General features: G+C 42.0%; 1 protein-coding gene across 1 annotated transcript; it reads left to right on the top strand.

Moving 5' to 3' along the window:
- The first annotated feature begins 9,345 nt into the window (after window positions 1–9,345).
- Window positions 9,346–17,804, top strand: LOC148529268 (uncharacterized). The gene is made up of 3 exons (XM_088468296.1): window positions 9,346–9,924; window positions 13,155–14,073; window positions 16,955–17,804. Exons 1-3 carry the CDS (start codon window positions 9,582–9,584, stop codon window positions 17,157–17,159), a joined length of 1,467 nt encoding a protein of 488 aa, XP_088324422.1. The 5' UTR covers window positions 9,346–9,581; the 3' UTR covers window positions 17,160–17,804.
- Window positions 17,805–19,007: the final 1,203 nt, after the last annotated feature.

The raw sequence follows: 19,007 nt of genomic DNA, 5'->3' as shown, positions 1-19,007 counted from the left end.
TTTCAAAAACCACCCATGGAGAAAGACCAGATTTAGTAGAGATTTTGTAAAAATACAATTAAAAAGCATGTACAGTAATTACAACTCCCAGAGGAAGACCATACATTGGTCGAAATGGAGATACACCCAAGCTACTATTGGTTCCATGTCCCCGTTACTCCCTGAACAGAGGCACTGCATACTGAGACCCATACAAAGCCACACCATGTGAGCAGCAAGTAACACGTGACCAGGAAGTAACAGAGCACCAGGACACCGAAGATGGGCACCCGCATCCGCCGACCAGAGGACACGGAGCAGCGACAGGAAGACAGGTGAATCTCTGTAACGGAGGCGGAAGCAGGTTGAGATCGTGAGCTGTCGCATCCAGCGGTTCCACCTCCCAAGACAGGGGACTGTAAGGCTACACAGCCGGAGTGCAGGGTACAGACTTTAATTAGACGTATCACTCACTCCGTCTCTAGCCAATACAACCCTAGTCCGGAGCTCATGCACCCTAGTCTGAGTGGTTCTCCTCCACCCTGGCAACCAACAGCATCCCATAACCATTATCTGACTAAAACTAGACTTTCTACATCAGAACAATTATACTGCACGTATTGGAAGAGATAGCGGGACGCCGCTATTCTCTCTCCCACACATGCAGTCACTGACAATTCTACCAATCCCTATCTCTAACAAGGGTCTCAGTACAGCTAAGTGCGCCTATATAGAGGATATTGATTTACTGACAAGTCAAGTGCTAGAACAGCACTTACATGATCAACTTTAAAATATATATAAATATATATTTTAAAGTTGATCATGTATGTATTGTTCAAAGTGATAGGCAATATACTGTATGATTTCTATTCATTAACAGAGTAAAACACTTTTTTGTACTTGCTATCACAGTCTGTCGATATTACTTTATGCAGAATATATGACACATATACCAATTTTAAGGCACCTTTAGTGCATCCCACATGTCTAGAGAGGTTTAGCGCTGAATATTCTATTTTTTTTGTAATTAAATATATACCGGCTGTCTATACCAGCCAGATGTGCCCCCCAGTACAGGCTGCAAACCAGCCAGATGTGCCTTAGTACAGGTTGCAAACCAGCCAGGTGTGTTCACAGGATTTTATACTAGTCACTGGTGTTTCTATATACATCTCCATGCCTGAGATTGTCCCATAACTGACACAGGGAAAATGTATTGAACACATGAAGAAAGAGGTACAAAAAGGCATGGGAAAGCCAAGACACCAGCTGAAATCTGCCAATAATTAGAAAGCAATCCTGCCCCTTGTCAGTGCAAATTAATATAAGCTGGTTCAGTCCCAACTGATGGACTATAAAAAGGTGTCTTATTACCATGGTGTCACACAAGAAGCATCTCATGATGGGTAAAAGCAAAGAGCTCTCTCAAGGCCTTCACAACCTTATTGTTGCAAAACATACTGATGGCATTGGTTACAGAAGGATTTCTAAACTTCTGAATGTTCCAGTGAGCACTGTTGGGGCCATAACCAGGAAGTGGAAAGAACATAATTTCACCATAAACCAGCCACGACCAGGTGCTCCTTGCAAGATTTCTGACAGGAGTGAAAAGAATTATCAGAAGAGTTGTCCAGGAGCCAAGGACCACTTGTGGAGAGCTTCAGAAAGACCTGGAATTCAAAGAAAACAATAATGAATGCACTCAACCGGCATGGCCTGTATGCACGCTCACCACGCAAGACTCCATTGCTGAAGAAAAAGCATGTTTAAGCTTGTTTAAAGTTTGCTGCACAACATTTGGAATATAGTCTGGTCAGATGAGACCAAAATTGAAGGATGCCATAATACACACCATGTTTGGAAGAGAAATGGCACTGCAAAAACACCATACCAACAGTGATGTTTGGAGGAGGGAACATCATGGTGTGGGGCTGTTTTTCAGCAATACGGTACTGACCTACTTCATATTCTTGAAGGAAGGTAGAATAGAAAAATGTACTGTGACATTCTTGAAAAAATTCTGCTGCTATCTACCAGGATGCTGAAGATGAATCAAGGGTGAACATTTCAGCAAGACAATGATCCCAAACACACAGCCAAGGACACTCTCTCAATTGGTTTCAGAGAGAAATTAAAGCTGCTAGAATGGCCCAGCCAATCACTGGACTTGAATCCAATTGAAAATCTATTGAAAGAACTAAAGATCAGAGCTCACAGAAGAGGGCAACGGAACCTTCAAGATTTGAAGACTGTTTGTGTGGAAGAATGGGCCAAAATCACACCTGAGCAATGCATGCGACTAGTTTCTCCACACAGGAGGCGTCTTGAAGCTGTCATTACCAACAAAGGCTTTTGTACGAAGTATTAAATTTTCAGTAAGCGTGTTCAATACTTTTTCCCTGTGTCATTTCAAATAACTTAATTTATGGACATCTATGGTTTGATTTCTTTGCATGTGTGGAGTGCATGTGGTGTTGCTGACATTCGGTGAAAATTTCATTACAATAGCCCCATTACAAATATATTTACTGAGAAAAATGTGCTCAATACTTATTTTACCCGCTGTAGTGCATACCACACATACTCTTCTTAAAAAAAAAAAATTGACAGTGTTAAAACCTTAATTTATATAGCAGCAATTGCCCTTTGCTTACACTCATTGACTTTACGATACTTAGTTTGATCGTCTGCATGCAGATGCGACTTCAAGTTGCCTGTCCACAATCAGACATGGAGAAGGAGGAATGTAGGCCTGAAGTGACAAGTGTCACTTCAGGGTCCATAGGGATCCACAGGTATACCATGGGGGTAATGTGGTTGGAGAGATCTAGGCACCAAACAGTTAAAGCTTTCAGCTCCCAGGATGCCCTAGGTTCTCCTCCATATATAACCCAGCCCTAGCCACAGGCCTTCAGTTGTACGTTTGGTGCTGCAGGATCAAGATGCACCTTTTCTAACTGGACTGCTCAGGCAGTCCTAAGCTTTTATTTTATTTCTTATGTTCTGATTTAGCAGTACTCAGCATCTGTATTAAGACGCAGATACTGCAACTCCATCTACCTCCGCTGGGCCAAAACGCCAGTAACTGGGCTGGTGATTTCAGAGGGTCTCAGCTTAACTTGCTAGCAGTAACGCTGGGACCTGGACTGCAACTGCGCACGGCATTGTCAGGTAAGCAGAGTCCTCGCTTATGGGGAATTGCTTGTAGCAGTCCTTGCTTCTGGTGTCAGAGACACACCAGAAGCCGCTGCTGTCAGGGCCCGGGATTGTACACGTCCTCACTAGACCGCCGGGGCCTTATGCATCTGCTGCCGATCCCTGGCATCAGACGATATCTGCTGCCATGAGGCCAGCGTACCCAGCTGGTTGATGCAGCTTAGGGGAGGTAGATACTCCCCTGGCAGCTCCACCCCCGATGCTTTTTTTCCTTCCATAAGGTTTTTGCTTGTCTGGGTCGCCCTGCCTACCCTCCACGTGTATTTTAGACTCTCACAGCCCACCATCTGTTTGCTACTGTTTGTTTCAGGAGGGTTTGGGTCAGTCTCCATGTATATCTCTCCTTTGGCTAAGGTACACAGTTCTCTGTATCCTACCATTGCTTGCAGTTGAGTAGTTGATTCAGAGTATATTGCGATTATATTACATATGCATTGTATGTGACTGTTTGCTAGCTGCTGTATTGATACTGTCCTTAATTTCTGACTCTCAAATATAACTAGCACTGTTTTCTTTCCATCCCTCTGGGGTGGGGGTTTTCCTTTTGGGTACTTCACATTTAATGGTATTTGTGAAGGCTGTCACATTGCATTTGTATTGTTTCCTTTACTTTGAATATGTCAAGAGATAAAGGTAAACAAGAGACAGCGGCTCCTTTGTTGATTTCATGTAAATCCTGTATGACAAGTTTGTCCTCTCAGGACGTTATTAAGGATTGTTTGTGTGTTGCCTGTTATAAAGAGCTACCACATCAGCCCAATTTGCCTATGCAAGAGCCATCTTGGATATCCTCTTTTTCTCATGTAATGAAGTAGGTTGTGGATCGCATGACTGTTCCCACTCTGCCTTCTTGTATAGGGTGTTAACAGCATGCTATGTTTGTACCTCCTATGGATCCTTACTAGGGGAATGTTTACGGACACTCTAGTCAGAGTATGGGATTGTTAAATATTGAAAACAAGAAGGTAATTACTAAAGTGCCTAAATGCAGATGATCTGCTCATTTTCTGGATTCAGGTGCATTATCAGAGGAATCAGCTGATGTACAGGATTCTTCTCCAGAGTCCAGCTCGGGAGAGGACCTTCCATCCACAGTGGATGTTCCTCCTTTGGGGAAGGTGGTTAAATCAATCCTAGATATTCAGGATGATGAACCAGCTCCTAATGAGAAGGCTCCATTATTTAATCACCACCGAAAGGGGGTCAAAACAGAGTTTCCTATATCTGAGCAGCTCACTGAGGAATGGGGTAACCCGTATAAACTGTTTTATGTAAATAAAAGATTAACATCGTTGTATCCTTTCCCAGCTTCTGAATGTACCTAGTTGCACTTAGTTAAAAATGCTACATTGCCTATTCCATCGGCATCCTCTCTGAAGGATGATACAGACAAAGTTTGAAACATGTCTTAAGACAATTTTTTTTCAGCTTCTGGAGCAGGTAATTGTCCAGCTATGGCTGGAGCTTGGGTAGCCAGAGCTTTTGAGGAATAGACATGGGCATTGGAAGATTCTCTACCAGAAAACAGATGATGTATATTTTCCATATAAGGGAAGCAGCTTAGTATTTGGAAGAGCTGCAGTGAATGCTGGAATTTTAGCTTCTAAAGCATCAGCAGCTTCAGTAATAGCATGCAGGGCCATTTGGTTAAGATCCTGGAATGCTGATACAGGATCAAAGAAGGCTCTGGAAACCTTACCTTTCCAGGGAAGGATACTTTTTGGAGCAGTTAAGACAAAATGTCTACTCTGGCGGCTTCAAAATCAGCAGGGCTGCCCTCTACGGCTGCTGTAAAATCTAAGCAGTTTTTCTTTTGCCCCTTTCGTCCCCAGGGAAGAGCAAAGGAATACTTTCTCCAAATCGGCTAGTTTTCACAAGACCACACACTAGGAGGTCTGGGCAGCCAAAAAGTCCAGCTTCTAAGCAGGGCAACAAACCCTTGGCCTAACGGGGCGGGCCGCCTCCTGGGGCATCCTAGGGTGGGAGGTCGACTTTTTCAATTTGCGGATTACCGGTGTCAGACAATAACAGATGCCTTGGTCCGAAAAGTGGTCTCTCTGGTATGCCCTCACTTTCAGGAGGCATCCTCCACAGAAGTTTTTTTTTTGCACAGATTCTCCATCAGATGTTCACTATCAGGATATCGTCGCTGGCATTTTGCCGGGCGGCGGACATCGACGCCCGGGATTTCCGTCTGTCGGCAATGTGACTGCATACCCCCCAGGAGCAGAAATTCAACAAAACTACTGGCGTGATGCTGCTTTCTGTCCTTAGCGTGGCGGAAACAGCATCGCAGCAGGCACTTAAGTCTGAGAATGCCAGTTCTCGCGACTAAATACCATGTTTTAGGCACGAGAATGGGCATTCTTTTCTACGTATTAGAATCAGTAGTATTTTCTGAAAATAGAAAAACAAGGTATAATTTGTATGGTTGCCAAATAAATCTGTGGTGTTGATACAGTATGTGACTAGCACAAGTATATTTATATATTTTTTTAAATCTCAGTTTCTGAGACACTTGAACCAGGGCCACCATCATGGGATACACTTGAAAGGGCGCGGACTGACAATCGAGTCCGACGTTGATGATCCCTGCTGACAAAGTAGCCAAATTATTATACAATGCATTTTTGGTCTCCAGAAAGAATTGTTGCCGCTTCTACAGCTTCATAATAAACTGTAATGTGGAATTGAATTCACTTTACACATGTGTCCAAAGGAAGCCACCACTGACTTTTGATTAGTACATACAGCTCCCTTATAGTCTGGCTGGACTGCACACCACATATGTGGAATACATCTCCCAAGAGAAGAGTCCTATCAATCTTCTGATAGAGAAGTGTAGTAGCGCATAGTGCTATTTGTATTAAAGGTGCTCCTTTAAGGAAACCTAGCAATCCTCAAGGATTCTCTGCAATATTATTGGGATTATATCAGTCTCCTACTGTTGTACAAAGGGTGCTCCCTAAAGGATCCACTAGATTTTTAGCTTGAGAGCACTGTCTCTCACTGATCATACTTTCACACCACGTGTGACGATAAAGAGTTGTTCCCCCACTTACACTTTGTCATTTCTAATTAAAATAAGATATTCCGTGCTGATATGTCTAATTAGTAGCTCAGTTTTAAGACAAAATATAAGTTGCAATATTTATAAATGAGCGCTTTTATTATATATATATATATATATATGTGTCGTAAATGTGTTGAGTTCCACAATGCATGCAGTAAATAAAATATTTTTAATAATCTATTGTTGTTTATAGCCCCTTTTAAAGGGGTAGGTGGAGAGATCCGTTCCATTGTCTATATGGCAGCCAATGTTAATGACACAGGAGTCCAATAATGGAGGTACTGACTTTTCCTAAAAACTCTCCCTATCTTACCTCTTAGCATCCAATGCTTTGTAGCATGTCTTCTTATTGCTGCCGAGATCGTGAGCCCCAGTTCTGGTTGACAGAGTTGCTTGGCGGCTGGGGGTTATGTGACTTACTGGCGCTAGGAACTCTAGGGGCAGTATGCAAAGAAAATTAAGTGTTCTCTGGTGCTGACCGCGTATGATGATACAATCTCAAACTATGTCCGATGTCTAAGATTATATATTGTGTACAAGACAGTGGACATGAGCTTAACACATTCAAATGTCCAGTACTGGTAATACAATTAATACACATGGTATTTAATAATAAAATAATTGTATGTTCAGGCTCTAATCCTTAGCTGTAATATATCCTGGAGATTACATTTAACTGTAATACTTGAACATTCCAGAAGTACCTAGAGACACAGTCAAAGCCTACAATAACATAGTATATTATATTTATTGTTTGTTAGGATAAAGATAAAAACATACATTTTACAATTTCAGTGCTTATCTGATTTTTGCCTATTTTTTTTAAATATGTTTTGGTAGTTCTACTACATCCAGTTCCAGAAATGAGCTCCCAGCAGTTACTGCAACTCCAGGAAGATCCAGATGGACTTCCACAAGCATAAATGATCTGGAAACCATCAAAACTATGTTGTTGCAGCCAACTTCCTCAGGGCTATATAGCAAGCACAAGCCTTGGGTTTGATTCCCACTCGATCAATATATGTGTGGAGTTTGTACGTTCCCTCTATATTTGCATTGTAGGGGAGAGATTTTAAGCTTCACTGGAACTGGGTAATTCTCTGTAAAGAGCTGTGTGATGTGTGTACTATATAAATATCTCTAAAGGTATATAAAATAAAATCCCTGGTGTAGGGGTCTGTGTGTTTGTTCGGGCTAATCTCCGGAACCACTGGACAGTTTTTGATGGAGTTTTGACTATTCCACAGGTTCTCAAACTCGGTCCTCAGGACCCCAAACAGTGCATGTTTTCCATGTCTCCACAATGAATCAAGTGAAATAATTAGCTCCACCTGTGGACCTTTTAAAATGTGTCAGTGAGTAATAAGTACACCTGTGCACCTGCTGGGTGACCTGCAAAACGTGACCTGTATGGGGTCCTGAGGACTGAGTTTGAGAACCACTGGACTATTCTATACAGCATTGGTCGAGGAAGGTTTGGGTGTATGAATCATGTGTGACAAAAGGGAGCCGTGCAGTGACTAGTTTAGTGAAGTCACAGAAAAAATCTTGCACAAAGCTGCTGTATAGTCGTTGGCCAGGGTTCTGAAACAGCAAGAGAGTATCTGAAACTGAAGCTTGGAATGAAGCAAGTCCCAGAAAAAACTTGTGCTTTGTGAGTGACTGCTGCTGCAGAGCTAAGAGCTGTGCTCTGACTAACTCTATGAGAGCCAATACGAGATGGTAATGTGCCCTGTTGCTTAGTGGCAGCCTAGATAGGGGAAGGAGTCAGGGACTGAGCAGGGTCATGTCTGAGGCAGACAGAGTGAGAGACGGTCACTGACAAACCCATGAAGATGCACTGATGCAGACACAGTAGACAGGTAGGAGCCAGGGGAGGCATAGCTATCAGGAATTTAAAAATAAAAACGACCGCCATCATCAAAGGGTAAAAATACTACCATTGGAACAAAAACATTGAGGGTTAGTAAACACATCAGATTCTGATGTCCATCCCTATGCTGAACCTGCAGGTGGACACCATCCACCACTCCATGAAGTACTCCCTCTCCAGCGTAATGTTCCCACTCAGCAACATGCCCTTAATCAACTGGAGGCATCTCCCGTGGAGATCAGCGCTGTTTGTGGACAGAGGCACCGCGGTGAGGAAGCTCAACAGGACGTCCAAGAAAGACAAGGTACATTGTGCAAAGAGGACATTGCTCATCGGTAGCTGGGGAGGGGTGTGCATGGAGGCTGTGGAAATATGCACAGGTGCCCCAGCCCGGGGGGCATGGTACTGATGATGCTTATGTTAGCTGCAATACAAATCTCATCCATTATTCTCCTGCCTTTCCCCAGCCAGCTGCAAGGCAGCAGCGGTGGTGATATGGCATAGGATGGGTTATGAGATGCAGGGGCTTTGGCAAGATTAAATTGCTCCTGTGTGGTCAGGGTGGGTCGCTAGTATAATATAAAGAGCGTTTCTTCCTGTTGCAAAAATTTTAGAGGCGTTCCATATATGGACTGGAATTCTCCAATGATCTATGCCACTTTATAAACACGGGCAAATCCAAATTTTGCTGTTGTAATGTTTTGAACAACTTTGGCCAATGGTTAATATTGGAAAATACAACATCCCAAGCAACCAAAGATATCCTTCCAAAAAAAAAAAACAATGTGCCTACTCCATGCAATCTTTTTGTAGTAAAAAAATAGAAGTTTAGGAATTCTTGGTGGAGTGACAGAGACAGATTCCTTTGAGGGCCGGTCCTGTCCGTCCTGGAGCTCCTGACAAATCATAGACCCGCTTCAGAGAACAGGCTCTATAATGGTGAGCACCCCGGACCACTAAATTACACTAGTGACGGCTTATGCCAGTTCTATTAGAGGTTTACGAAGGCCGGGGAGGGAGGAAGGGAATTTCTAACTTCTGCAGCCACCGTATATCGCGCCCTACGTCTCCATGGCGACAGGAGCTCTGTACACAGAACCCAACCCAACTTATGTAATTATCCCCACGGCTGCCATTCTAATGGGTAGTGCACGCCTACTGTGACGTAACAAGCCAGTCACATGACCCCCGCCGGAAATACCTGCGCAATATCCGGTCACCCACGGGCGGAGGTGCATGCGCAGTGAAAGCTAGGCGGAAATTTATTTGTTGCCGTTCCAGTGTCTGGGCCAGGGGGATAATCTACAGCCAGCAATATCGCTCCCTGAGGGAAGGGGGGGATAACACTACAGTTTTTGTTCAGTGGAGAAGAGCGGCGCCGGGTATTTCCGTGCGATTGGTTGCATTCGAGCATTTCCGCGCGAGTCAGCCTCCGAGATGAAGGACACCATGAAGATTTTCGTCGGTAACGTGGATGACCTGACCACGCAGGATGAGCTGACCGTGCTGTTCGAGAAGTACGGGCAGGTGGTGAGCTGCGCGGTCATGAAGCAGTACGCCTTCGTCCACATGCGCGGGGTGGACCGGGCCATGAAGGCGATCATTGGCCTGAACGGCTATGAGCTGAACGGCAAGAAGATGGTGGTGGAGCTGTCCAAGCCCAGGCCCCAGAACACGTGGAAGATCTTTATCGGCAACGTCGGCACTAGCTGCGACGTTACCGAGATCCGCCTCATGTTCGAGGTGTACGGGCGGGTGGTGGAGTGCGATGTGGTGAAAGGTAATGATATCGGGGAGGGGAGCTAGAGGGCGGCTGTAAAGCAGCTTAGTGAGGTAAAATGGCGGCCTCCTTATGTGTCTGATACAAGATGGCGGCTGTGCTCCCTCAGCAGCAGGGTAGTGGATAGATACCCTTCCGTAGATGTATCCTGACGTAATCCAACGTCATTCCTCAGGGAGCTAGGGAAATCTTGCCATGTCAGCAGTACCATGTCGTCGTCGTCGCCCCCCCCTCTTACCTTTTGCAATAGAAAGCTAAATTAGACAAATGTTTAATACCTCCATAATAATACTCCAATCTCTTCAAGCAATTTGTGAGCCCTAGAAATAGTCCTTAATTGTGTTGTCTTGTGCGTTTTGTAAATTATTATAATTCTGGTAACATTTTTGTTCTAACTGCATACTCTTGAGGTCAGTACAATTATACGTGCCATGCACGGGGCGATTTGAAAACGTACGACTCTGTACGTTTTCAAATTCAGCCCGATGCATCGCATGCTGCTGTGAATGGTAAATGATGTATCTTACAAGATGCTTTGTACACCTATTTAACAGCATGACTGATCGCAGATCTTATGGTTTTTCCATAAGATCTACAATGCCGATGTACGACGGCAGGGACGCGCATCGCTGTAGTACAGCATGCCAAACCACACACGATATGCGCGATTGATTGTTGCAATCGATCTAAATAGTGCACATAGTGTAAAAAAAATGTTAGTGTATGGGCCGCCTTAGAGACAATGCCCTTGATGTGCAGTACAAATGGCTCCCTAAGCTGCCCTGACTTTGTGGTGAATTTAAGCCATTTCCTTCACATACCCATAGGCCTGCAAAGGAAAGTGCGTGATCATAGTGCTACTGTATGTCCAGGTGATGTAAGCACTGCCTGTTGCTCTCAGTTGATTTGACCCCCATGATTACTTATCGTTCCCTTAGACAGTTCATGATCATCTCTGCAGTTTTGGGGTAGTTATCCCATTGGGGGTTACTCTTTGGGAGAAGTAGGGTAGAAGTGCCTAAGAAAACCTGTTATTAAATTGCAACCAGAACCCAGGAAGGAATACTGAAATACACCTTTTTGTTTCTTAAATACCTAAGGCCCACTGCAATTGTCAATATGTGTAATAGTGGAGGGAATAATGTTAAATAGTATTTTATTTGTTACTTGCGTACTTTACGGACTCATTGCAGAGAGAACCCAAGTGTCCTATACTCATTATTATTATTATCCCATCATGGTAATGTCTAAATCCTCTTTACGGAGAGGACCCTGATGTCATCAGCCAGTGTCTAGCGTCATTCCCTACCATCCAAGTGAGCATAGAGGGGGGATATAATCTTGTGAGCGGACAACTTTCAGTACTTGTGAACGTAAAGTACACAAGTACCATTTAAAACATTCATTGGTTTCTCTCTGCAATGAGTTTGTAAAGTACACAAGTACCTTTTATTTAACACCGAACTTCTAGGAAATATATTTATTGTAGTTGTCTAGGATACATACAGCTTTTCAGTGAATGATCTGGAACCAGCAATTGGTAAAACTGACACTTAAACATTGGTCCAAATAAAATCTAAACTGACCAAAATCAGAACTAGTTTGTATTATTTGACTTGTTAGTTATTCTCTAATTTTTGCTTCCATCGGTGTGCATATTTATGGATGCATAAGAAATTGTGAAAGGTGCAGGATCATTAAGCAGAAAAGAAAAAAAAATATTGCATGTTCTATAAGTGTCCATAACATGCATATTTCTTTGGTATGGCTTGTCTGGGCTGATAATGGAAGAGTTTGCACAAATTAATGTTTGCTAGCCAAATCCTGTCACATTTTTAAGGTGACTTACAGTAAATCGTTTGGCACTCAATGGGCTTGATTCAATGCAATTGAATAGTGCGGGAAGGAGCTCCCGGAGCTATTCAATTCATTGATCATATAACCCAGGCTAAGGATTTCTTCTCGCATCCCTCCTGGGGTACGAGCAGAAATCCGGAAAAACTAAAGGTGCGATGCTGTTTTCTGCCTTTAGCAGCGCGGAAACGGCATCGCGCCAGGCAGTTTAGTTGGTAGAATGTTGGATCTCGTTACTAAACACAATGTTTAAGGCGCGAGGAGTGTAAGAATAGGTACTCTCCAACAAAACAGCGCGCTGAATATCTCCGGGAGCTCCTTTCCGGCTCTATTCAATTCTCATTGAAATGAGCCCAATATATGGTACTTGGAGTGCCAGTTTAGCAAATAAAATAATATTCTTCAGTAACAAATGACATTCTGCTATACAAAAATGACCTAGGAATAACATTTCTTTATCTGCTGCGGTTACAGTGCAGATGTCTACAGCTTAATTATTTGTGTGTGTATTCGCGTTCATCATTCATGCAGGATAAGACTGTCCAAGTGTATCACACTGAGGGCCTGATTCAGCAGTGGACGCCTATGCGATTGCAGTTGTGATAATATGCTAATGCCTGCCAAAAGCACAGCCGGCATAGACTCCTACTGCTGCCTTCTCATATCTGTCCATTGTCTCCTGCGTTAACATCGGTACCATCGACGCAGTCACGCAGCATTACTTTAAGTTAAACCAGCTGCAAACACTGAAGCTTTCCTTGCATGCAGAGAGCTCTCATGCTGTGAATGCCATCGCAATGGCTAATTTATGTATGCCCATGAAATGGCGTATAAACTGTCACGCCTGTGTTTACCTAACCACCCCAACTGTTCTCTCCCAAAGGCTGACCACATGACACTCACTGTGCAAATGGATCCTCTGTATGTACGTAATCGCAAAGCATTCGCGATGCGTGCGCACTGGCATATCGCTTGAACTGCGTAAATATCGGTATTGCATCCACTGCTGAATCGGGCCCTAAATTTACCAAGCTAAATATCTGCATTATAGTTGATTCCATTTGAAATTATTTAAATATTTTAGAATTCTTAATTGTTGTGAAGCCTAGGTTTATCGCTCATATAGAATTACTTTAGTTTTTAAATTGCAGTATCAGGAGTTTAAATGTTTTGCTATCAAGAAAAAACGCTTGGATCAGGGACCAATATATATTTTTTTCTGGCATATTTTATTCCACAGTAGTCTTTAGTCCATGCCCCATTAGTTTTATTATTTAACATATATATTTGAAAATTGAAATAGAACTTTATTGGTAATAAATGATTAAAGTTTTGTAACATATTTCTTTTCCTCCCCCTGTATGCTACTTCATCAGACTATGCGTTCGTTCATATGGAGAGAGAAAGTGAAGCTAGGGAAGCTATCGAGAATCTGAATGGCAAAGAGATAAAAGGCAAACGGATTAACGTGGAGATGTCCAATAAAACCTCGAAGCCTCTGAACTCTAATGGTAGCTCTCATGGCAGTCGCCCACGTAGGTCTCATGAATATAGAGATATACCACAGATCCGCGCTGATGCATATGACCGCAGGAGAGCAGCTGAAGCAGCCTATGCACTAAAATCACAACTTGAGCGCTATGCAGGAGATTCTGCACGATATCCCTATGAAAGCAGAGCACGTCCGCCTTCCCCACTATACTATTCCCGTGACAGAAGTCCGCTGCGGAGGCCATCCGCAAGTGCATACTATGAGGCACTGGCTTCAAAATACCGTTCTCCGACATCAGGGTATGGTTCCTTGTCATCTAACTTTGAGGGGCAACCAACTTCATCATGGTCTTCTGCATATGGAAGCCGAGCTTCTGCTCTTGCATCTGGTTATGGATATCAGACTGGGTACAACAGCCAGTCTTCTGCATATGGCACAGAACCCACATCTTCCTATGGCTCCCAAAGTTCTACAGGCTATGGGACACAAGGAGCATCCATGTCTACCACATATGGGTCACAAATGTCCTCGGTGGCGCCGTCCTACAGTGCTCAGACCTCAGCTAGCGCTTATCCATCTCAGACTGCCACTAACACGTTTGCGTCGTCACCTGCTCTAGCTGGTGCATATCGTCCGCAGCAGAGTTCTGGTTATGAGCCTTCTCAAGTAACCACAGGAGCACAGGCTGCTTACCCATCTCAGCCTGCACCAACAGAAGCGCCGATATACGAGCGCTCTCGTCTTTCACCGCCGCTAAGCTCTGCCGCCGAAACCTACAATAAATCAGCAGAGGATTATCAAAGGTATGTAGTCCAGCAACTATTGCAGGGCTGTAACACTGCAGGTATACTTGCTTGACCTGAAAGTTAGATAAGTTGAAAATATTAAATGTGCGGCTACTGAGATGAAATGAACAATGCACAGCGTAAGGAATAGTTAAACATTTTAAGGTATCCTTCAGGTTCAAACAAGTAACTTCTTGTAACATCCACTCTTTCTGTCTCTTTGGGAGGACGATTCATTTTTTTTAGGGACCTCCATAATAAATGGTGCCCAAAGTAGCAATTTCAATTTTGGTGCCCCTTAATTATTGTGCTTGTTGCGCCCAATTAGACAGGGTTTAGCCGTGTATAATGGCTAAACCCGTCTAAAGTCCTGGTTAGGTGTCCAAACAATGACTTTTCTCACATTTCTGCTAGTCTCCTCAGGTGGAGCCGGCAGAAATGCCTACTCCGGCAGCTGTTTGCACCCAAACAGAGCAACAATGGAATTGCTTCGTTGAGTGCCTGCGCTGACAAATCGCCCCCTAAGGGGTATAGGGTTTGTGGTGTCGGCATCATTACCACTAATGGCTAAGCGCACACCTGCTATTTTTGCGGCTTTCATAAGAAAGCAGCTGGAGTCGGAGAATGGTCATGACTCCTCCTCCTAGGACATTGTAAAATATTTTTTCCCTATAGGGAAACCTTTATTTTATTTGTATTTGCTATGGTTTCCCTTGATATGGTGGGTAATACAACCTTAATGTATTAATAACGCTGACTTTGTAGTAAGTTTAAGTTGTTGATAAAACTTCATATCAACAGAAAAACAAAATTACTTGTTACTAGGAGCCCTTAAAAAAAATAACAGATATTGCCCAAACATAAGATCTCTTAAGGTGCCCACACACAGGACGACTCGCGAAAGATGCAATGTCGTCAACTATTTCCCTTGAACTCCCTGGGCAACTCACCGGCACTCCTGGACAGACGATATCTTGCAATGTGACTAACGACCTATCGTGTGTCCTTGATGATTTCCAGTGCATCGATAAAGAGGTTGCCAGATCTTAACTGCAGTAGGTAAGATCTGAAGATACGACAAACGACCCATGGGACCTTTCATCGGACTGTTATTGTTCCTGGAAGCTGCACGATTGCACGTTTTTAAACGATTTATCGTTCCGATGCATCTTTCTCGTGCCTAAAATCGTCCAGTGTGTGGGCACCTTTAGCAAGATGTCATTAGTGAGTTTTACATGGCATAGTCATCATGTCAGGAAGCCTATAAACATATATTTGAAATCTTAGATGTCAAACATTTATTAGTTTTGTTTTTTTTTTGTTTTTTTTTCAGTTCAGCTTGTATGACCATATAAAAGTAGTTCTTGCATACAAGACGTGCTATTTTAGGTTTTTAACCTTTTTATAATGTAGGTAAGAGCATGTTTTGTTTTTCGAATTAGTAATTTGTTTTCAAGACATGGGTCTTGCTGTTAAGACGTTCAATTTAAATATTTAAATTAAATGAGCAAGCAGCATTCGGTTCATGCATTCAGGTACAATAAGTACAGTAGATTACATTGGTTAATACACATAATTAAATCAACACACAGTGCATGTTTTCATCTATTTGACTAGTGCATATATTAACCAGCTCTGAATCCCTGCTCAGCTGGAGGATTTCTCACATAGGGGGCGATTCAATTCATAGCAATGCTGAATAGCCCTGGAAAGGAGTTCCTGGAGCTATTCAATTAACCACGCTGTTAAGTCCGACTACAACCACTTAAGCCGGTGAATGCCAGTTACCGAGCCTTAAGCTGGGTGTTTAGTCGCGCTAATTGGCATTCTCCATCTAAAGTGCCGGCCGTGAGGCTATTCGAGCACGCTAAGCTGAAAAACCGCATCGCAGCCTGCACTTAAGTCGAATTTCTTCTTTCACCTTAGAAGGGTCCGAGAAGAAATTCTGTAGTCGGACTGAACAGCTTGGTCAATTGAATAAGTCCGGGAACTCCTTCCCAGGGCTATTCCGTATCTTTCTAAATTGAGTTGCCCCCATGGAGGGCTAAATTTCAGTAGTGCTAGATGATCCATGTTGGAGTTCTGTTCTCATTTACCCAGCATGCTAAAAAGGAACGCTTCTAAAAATCTAACATTCTGAGTGAAATATAATAACCTGCGATATGCTGTAGCTGGCGAGATAGTGATTTGATTTAAAGCGGAAATTGGTTTAAAGGGAAAACTAATTTTGTGTTGCTTTTAAAATAATTACAGCTTTGAATCTAATTCCTATCTCACCAGCTCCTGCAAATCGCAGGCTTTTACATTTGGCCCTATGTATTCACACATCCTGATTATGGATGTGACGTTAAAATAAGGCCAAAAAACCTTATTAATACGCACTTGTTGGCCAAGATATACAAATAGATATTTAAATAGAAAAATAGCTGTTGGAGACTGCTCTTTCAATATATGTTGTACACTGGCTGTATATCTAAGATAGATATTTTTTAACAAACTGGTTATTGGAGCATACATGTCCTTAAATTTTTCAACTTAAAACCTAAAAAATTTCAAAAGTGCAAAATGTAGAAATTACGCTATACAAAGTAGTGATTAGGAAAGAATGTACTTTATAAAGCGCTGATTTATATGGCGCCATATAAATAAAGGATACTAAAACTGCAACTTCTTGAAACCCGTGCAAATTATAGGTTGATAATGCCCATGTAGAACCTTTTTTATTTTATTAATTAATTTTAGGTTTACACACATATATATATATATATATATATATATATATATATATATATATATATATATTTATTTATTTATTATATGGGTATAACTCTTGTGGTTTTCATTGCATTTATTTATTTTTCCCCTCATATTAAAGCTTCCTTTTATGTTTCGACAACAGGCTTGCTTCTGACCGCCGTTTCTCTGAATTATCTGATTATCGCCGTTTAACACAAGAGTCTCAGGATCCGTTCCACCAATCGCCGCCTAAATCGCAGCTGGACTACCGCCGCACATCTGAAATGCAATCCGATTATTCTCCGTATGCTGCTTACAATGATTATATGAGAGCAGCACAAATATCTGGCTATACGCGCCGTTTGTAATAGTGTTCCTTGGTAATTAGAAATGTTATCACTTTTTTTTTTTTTTTTTAACCTACCTACTTAACTGCTTAATTGTACTCCTATTGATGTGCATACCTTCTATTCCAGGGAGAGGGGGTGGGAACACATCAAGTAGAATTCTTGATATACCCCACTCAGCTATATAGAAACATGAGAGTTTTCATTTTTTTGTTTTGTTTTCAACATATAATGCACTAGCATCCAAAAGTGTAGGTTGAAGTGTTCTCATTCACTTGGTCACAAATGCTTTTCTTTGGCTATCTGATAAATTTGAATTCACCAGGTTGTTAATAAACTCTGTTCATACTATATGTAGAATATAAATTCCCTCTTGGAGACATAATTAATAAATGGTGTTAACAAGCGTTGACAAAATGCAGAACAATATATTCTCATTTTATGCTTTGCAAAGAACTTTTAGAGTCTGTTTAATGGGCAGGAGCCCAATTATTATGGGGTTATGTTGTAAAATTTACAAATCAAGGTGTTTTTTTTAATGTAATTTAAGACCTTGTATCACTTACTGCTTTATTTTCAGTGCTACAATTCGCTTGCAACAACATTTTCTGTAAGTTTTTTTTTATTCATGACTCTTTAAGCACATTAAAAAAAAATTAACCTCAAGCAGTGACATTTCAAATGTTTTGTTGAAGTCAACTGTTACTGAATGTTTCAAGTCTGTATGTGGGGGGGATGGGGGCATTTACATTTTACGTAGTCCTACAGTAAGTTCAGAAACCAAGCAAAACGTCTTTCCGTAGCTTTCAGAACTTCTGTCTGACTTTTGAGGGTTACTTTTACAAATGATTAAAGTAGAACCTGTGCTGTAAACTCAAAGCAACCAATAAGATATTAATTTTCATTAGTCAGAATAGACTGTCAAATGATGGATATCCTAAATTGTTCCTTCAGGTTGGTTGTTTCTTGCTCCATGTGAGATACTGTTCCTGAGCTTGCTGTACTGCTCCATCTTATTCTCATTGTAGCCCATTGGTTATCTCGCTGTAATTTATTTTAGAGGCTGACATATAGATCTCTTATTAGTCACCAAGCCGTTTTAGTTAATATGCTAGGGATATATACATAAGGAATACTGTGTAACATGTTAAAGATGTGACATCATATATCTAGCCTCAATACGCCAAGCAGCACGACTTGTCTGGCGTGACTGAGCCGCGAGGTCCTATGCTAGTGCTCTTTTTTCATTTTTTATTTTAATTTTTTTGATGAAAATGTGTCAGTTGCGATGCGACTAGGATGTTCGAGCAGACTGTGTGCACCTGAGTCAATATATGAAGCCGATACACAAGTGTTGCATATCAAATTAATTGGCACAGTCCGCTCGTTCGTCCTAGTCGCATTTTCGGCAAAAAAAGATGCCCAAGCAGAGTCTCACGAAACCTGGTGTGCTGAGGGGGGGCCTTTTGGCGTGACTGCAGCAAAGATGTGAAGGACAAATCTCTAGTTAATGCATGTGTAATGGAATCTTCAGTTGGTTGCTTTACTTTTTATTTTTTTTGTAATCAAATAGAAGTGTTTCCTCCAAACCACCTTTTAAACGGCAGCTATTGCAAATATATTTGCTCTACAACAGGAGTAAAAATAGACTTGGTCATTTGTGATTTTAAATTGAAAGAAAATGTAAGTACACAATGTATCATACGCATACCTCCCAACATAACCCATTCCAGAAGGGACAAAATGCTCTGCTCCTGGACTTCCCTCTTAATTTATGATTGCCCTCACCTGTGTTGAACAGTTAATTGATAAGAAAGGTGTTTCATCACAGGTGATGGTAACACTGCACAACAATGAAAATGTTTCCGA

Source organism: Taudactylus pleione, unplaced genomic scaffold, assembly GCF_031769625.1.
Source record: "Taudactylus pleione unplaced genomic scaffold, aTauple2 ptg000085l, whole genome shotgun sequence".
In the NCBI taxonomy this organism is placed as follows: Eukaryota; Metazoa; Chordata; class Amphibia; order Anura; family Myobatrachidae; genus Taudactylus; species Taudactylus pleione.
This window is presented reverse-complemented; position numbering and strand designations above follow the sequence as displayed.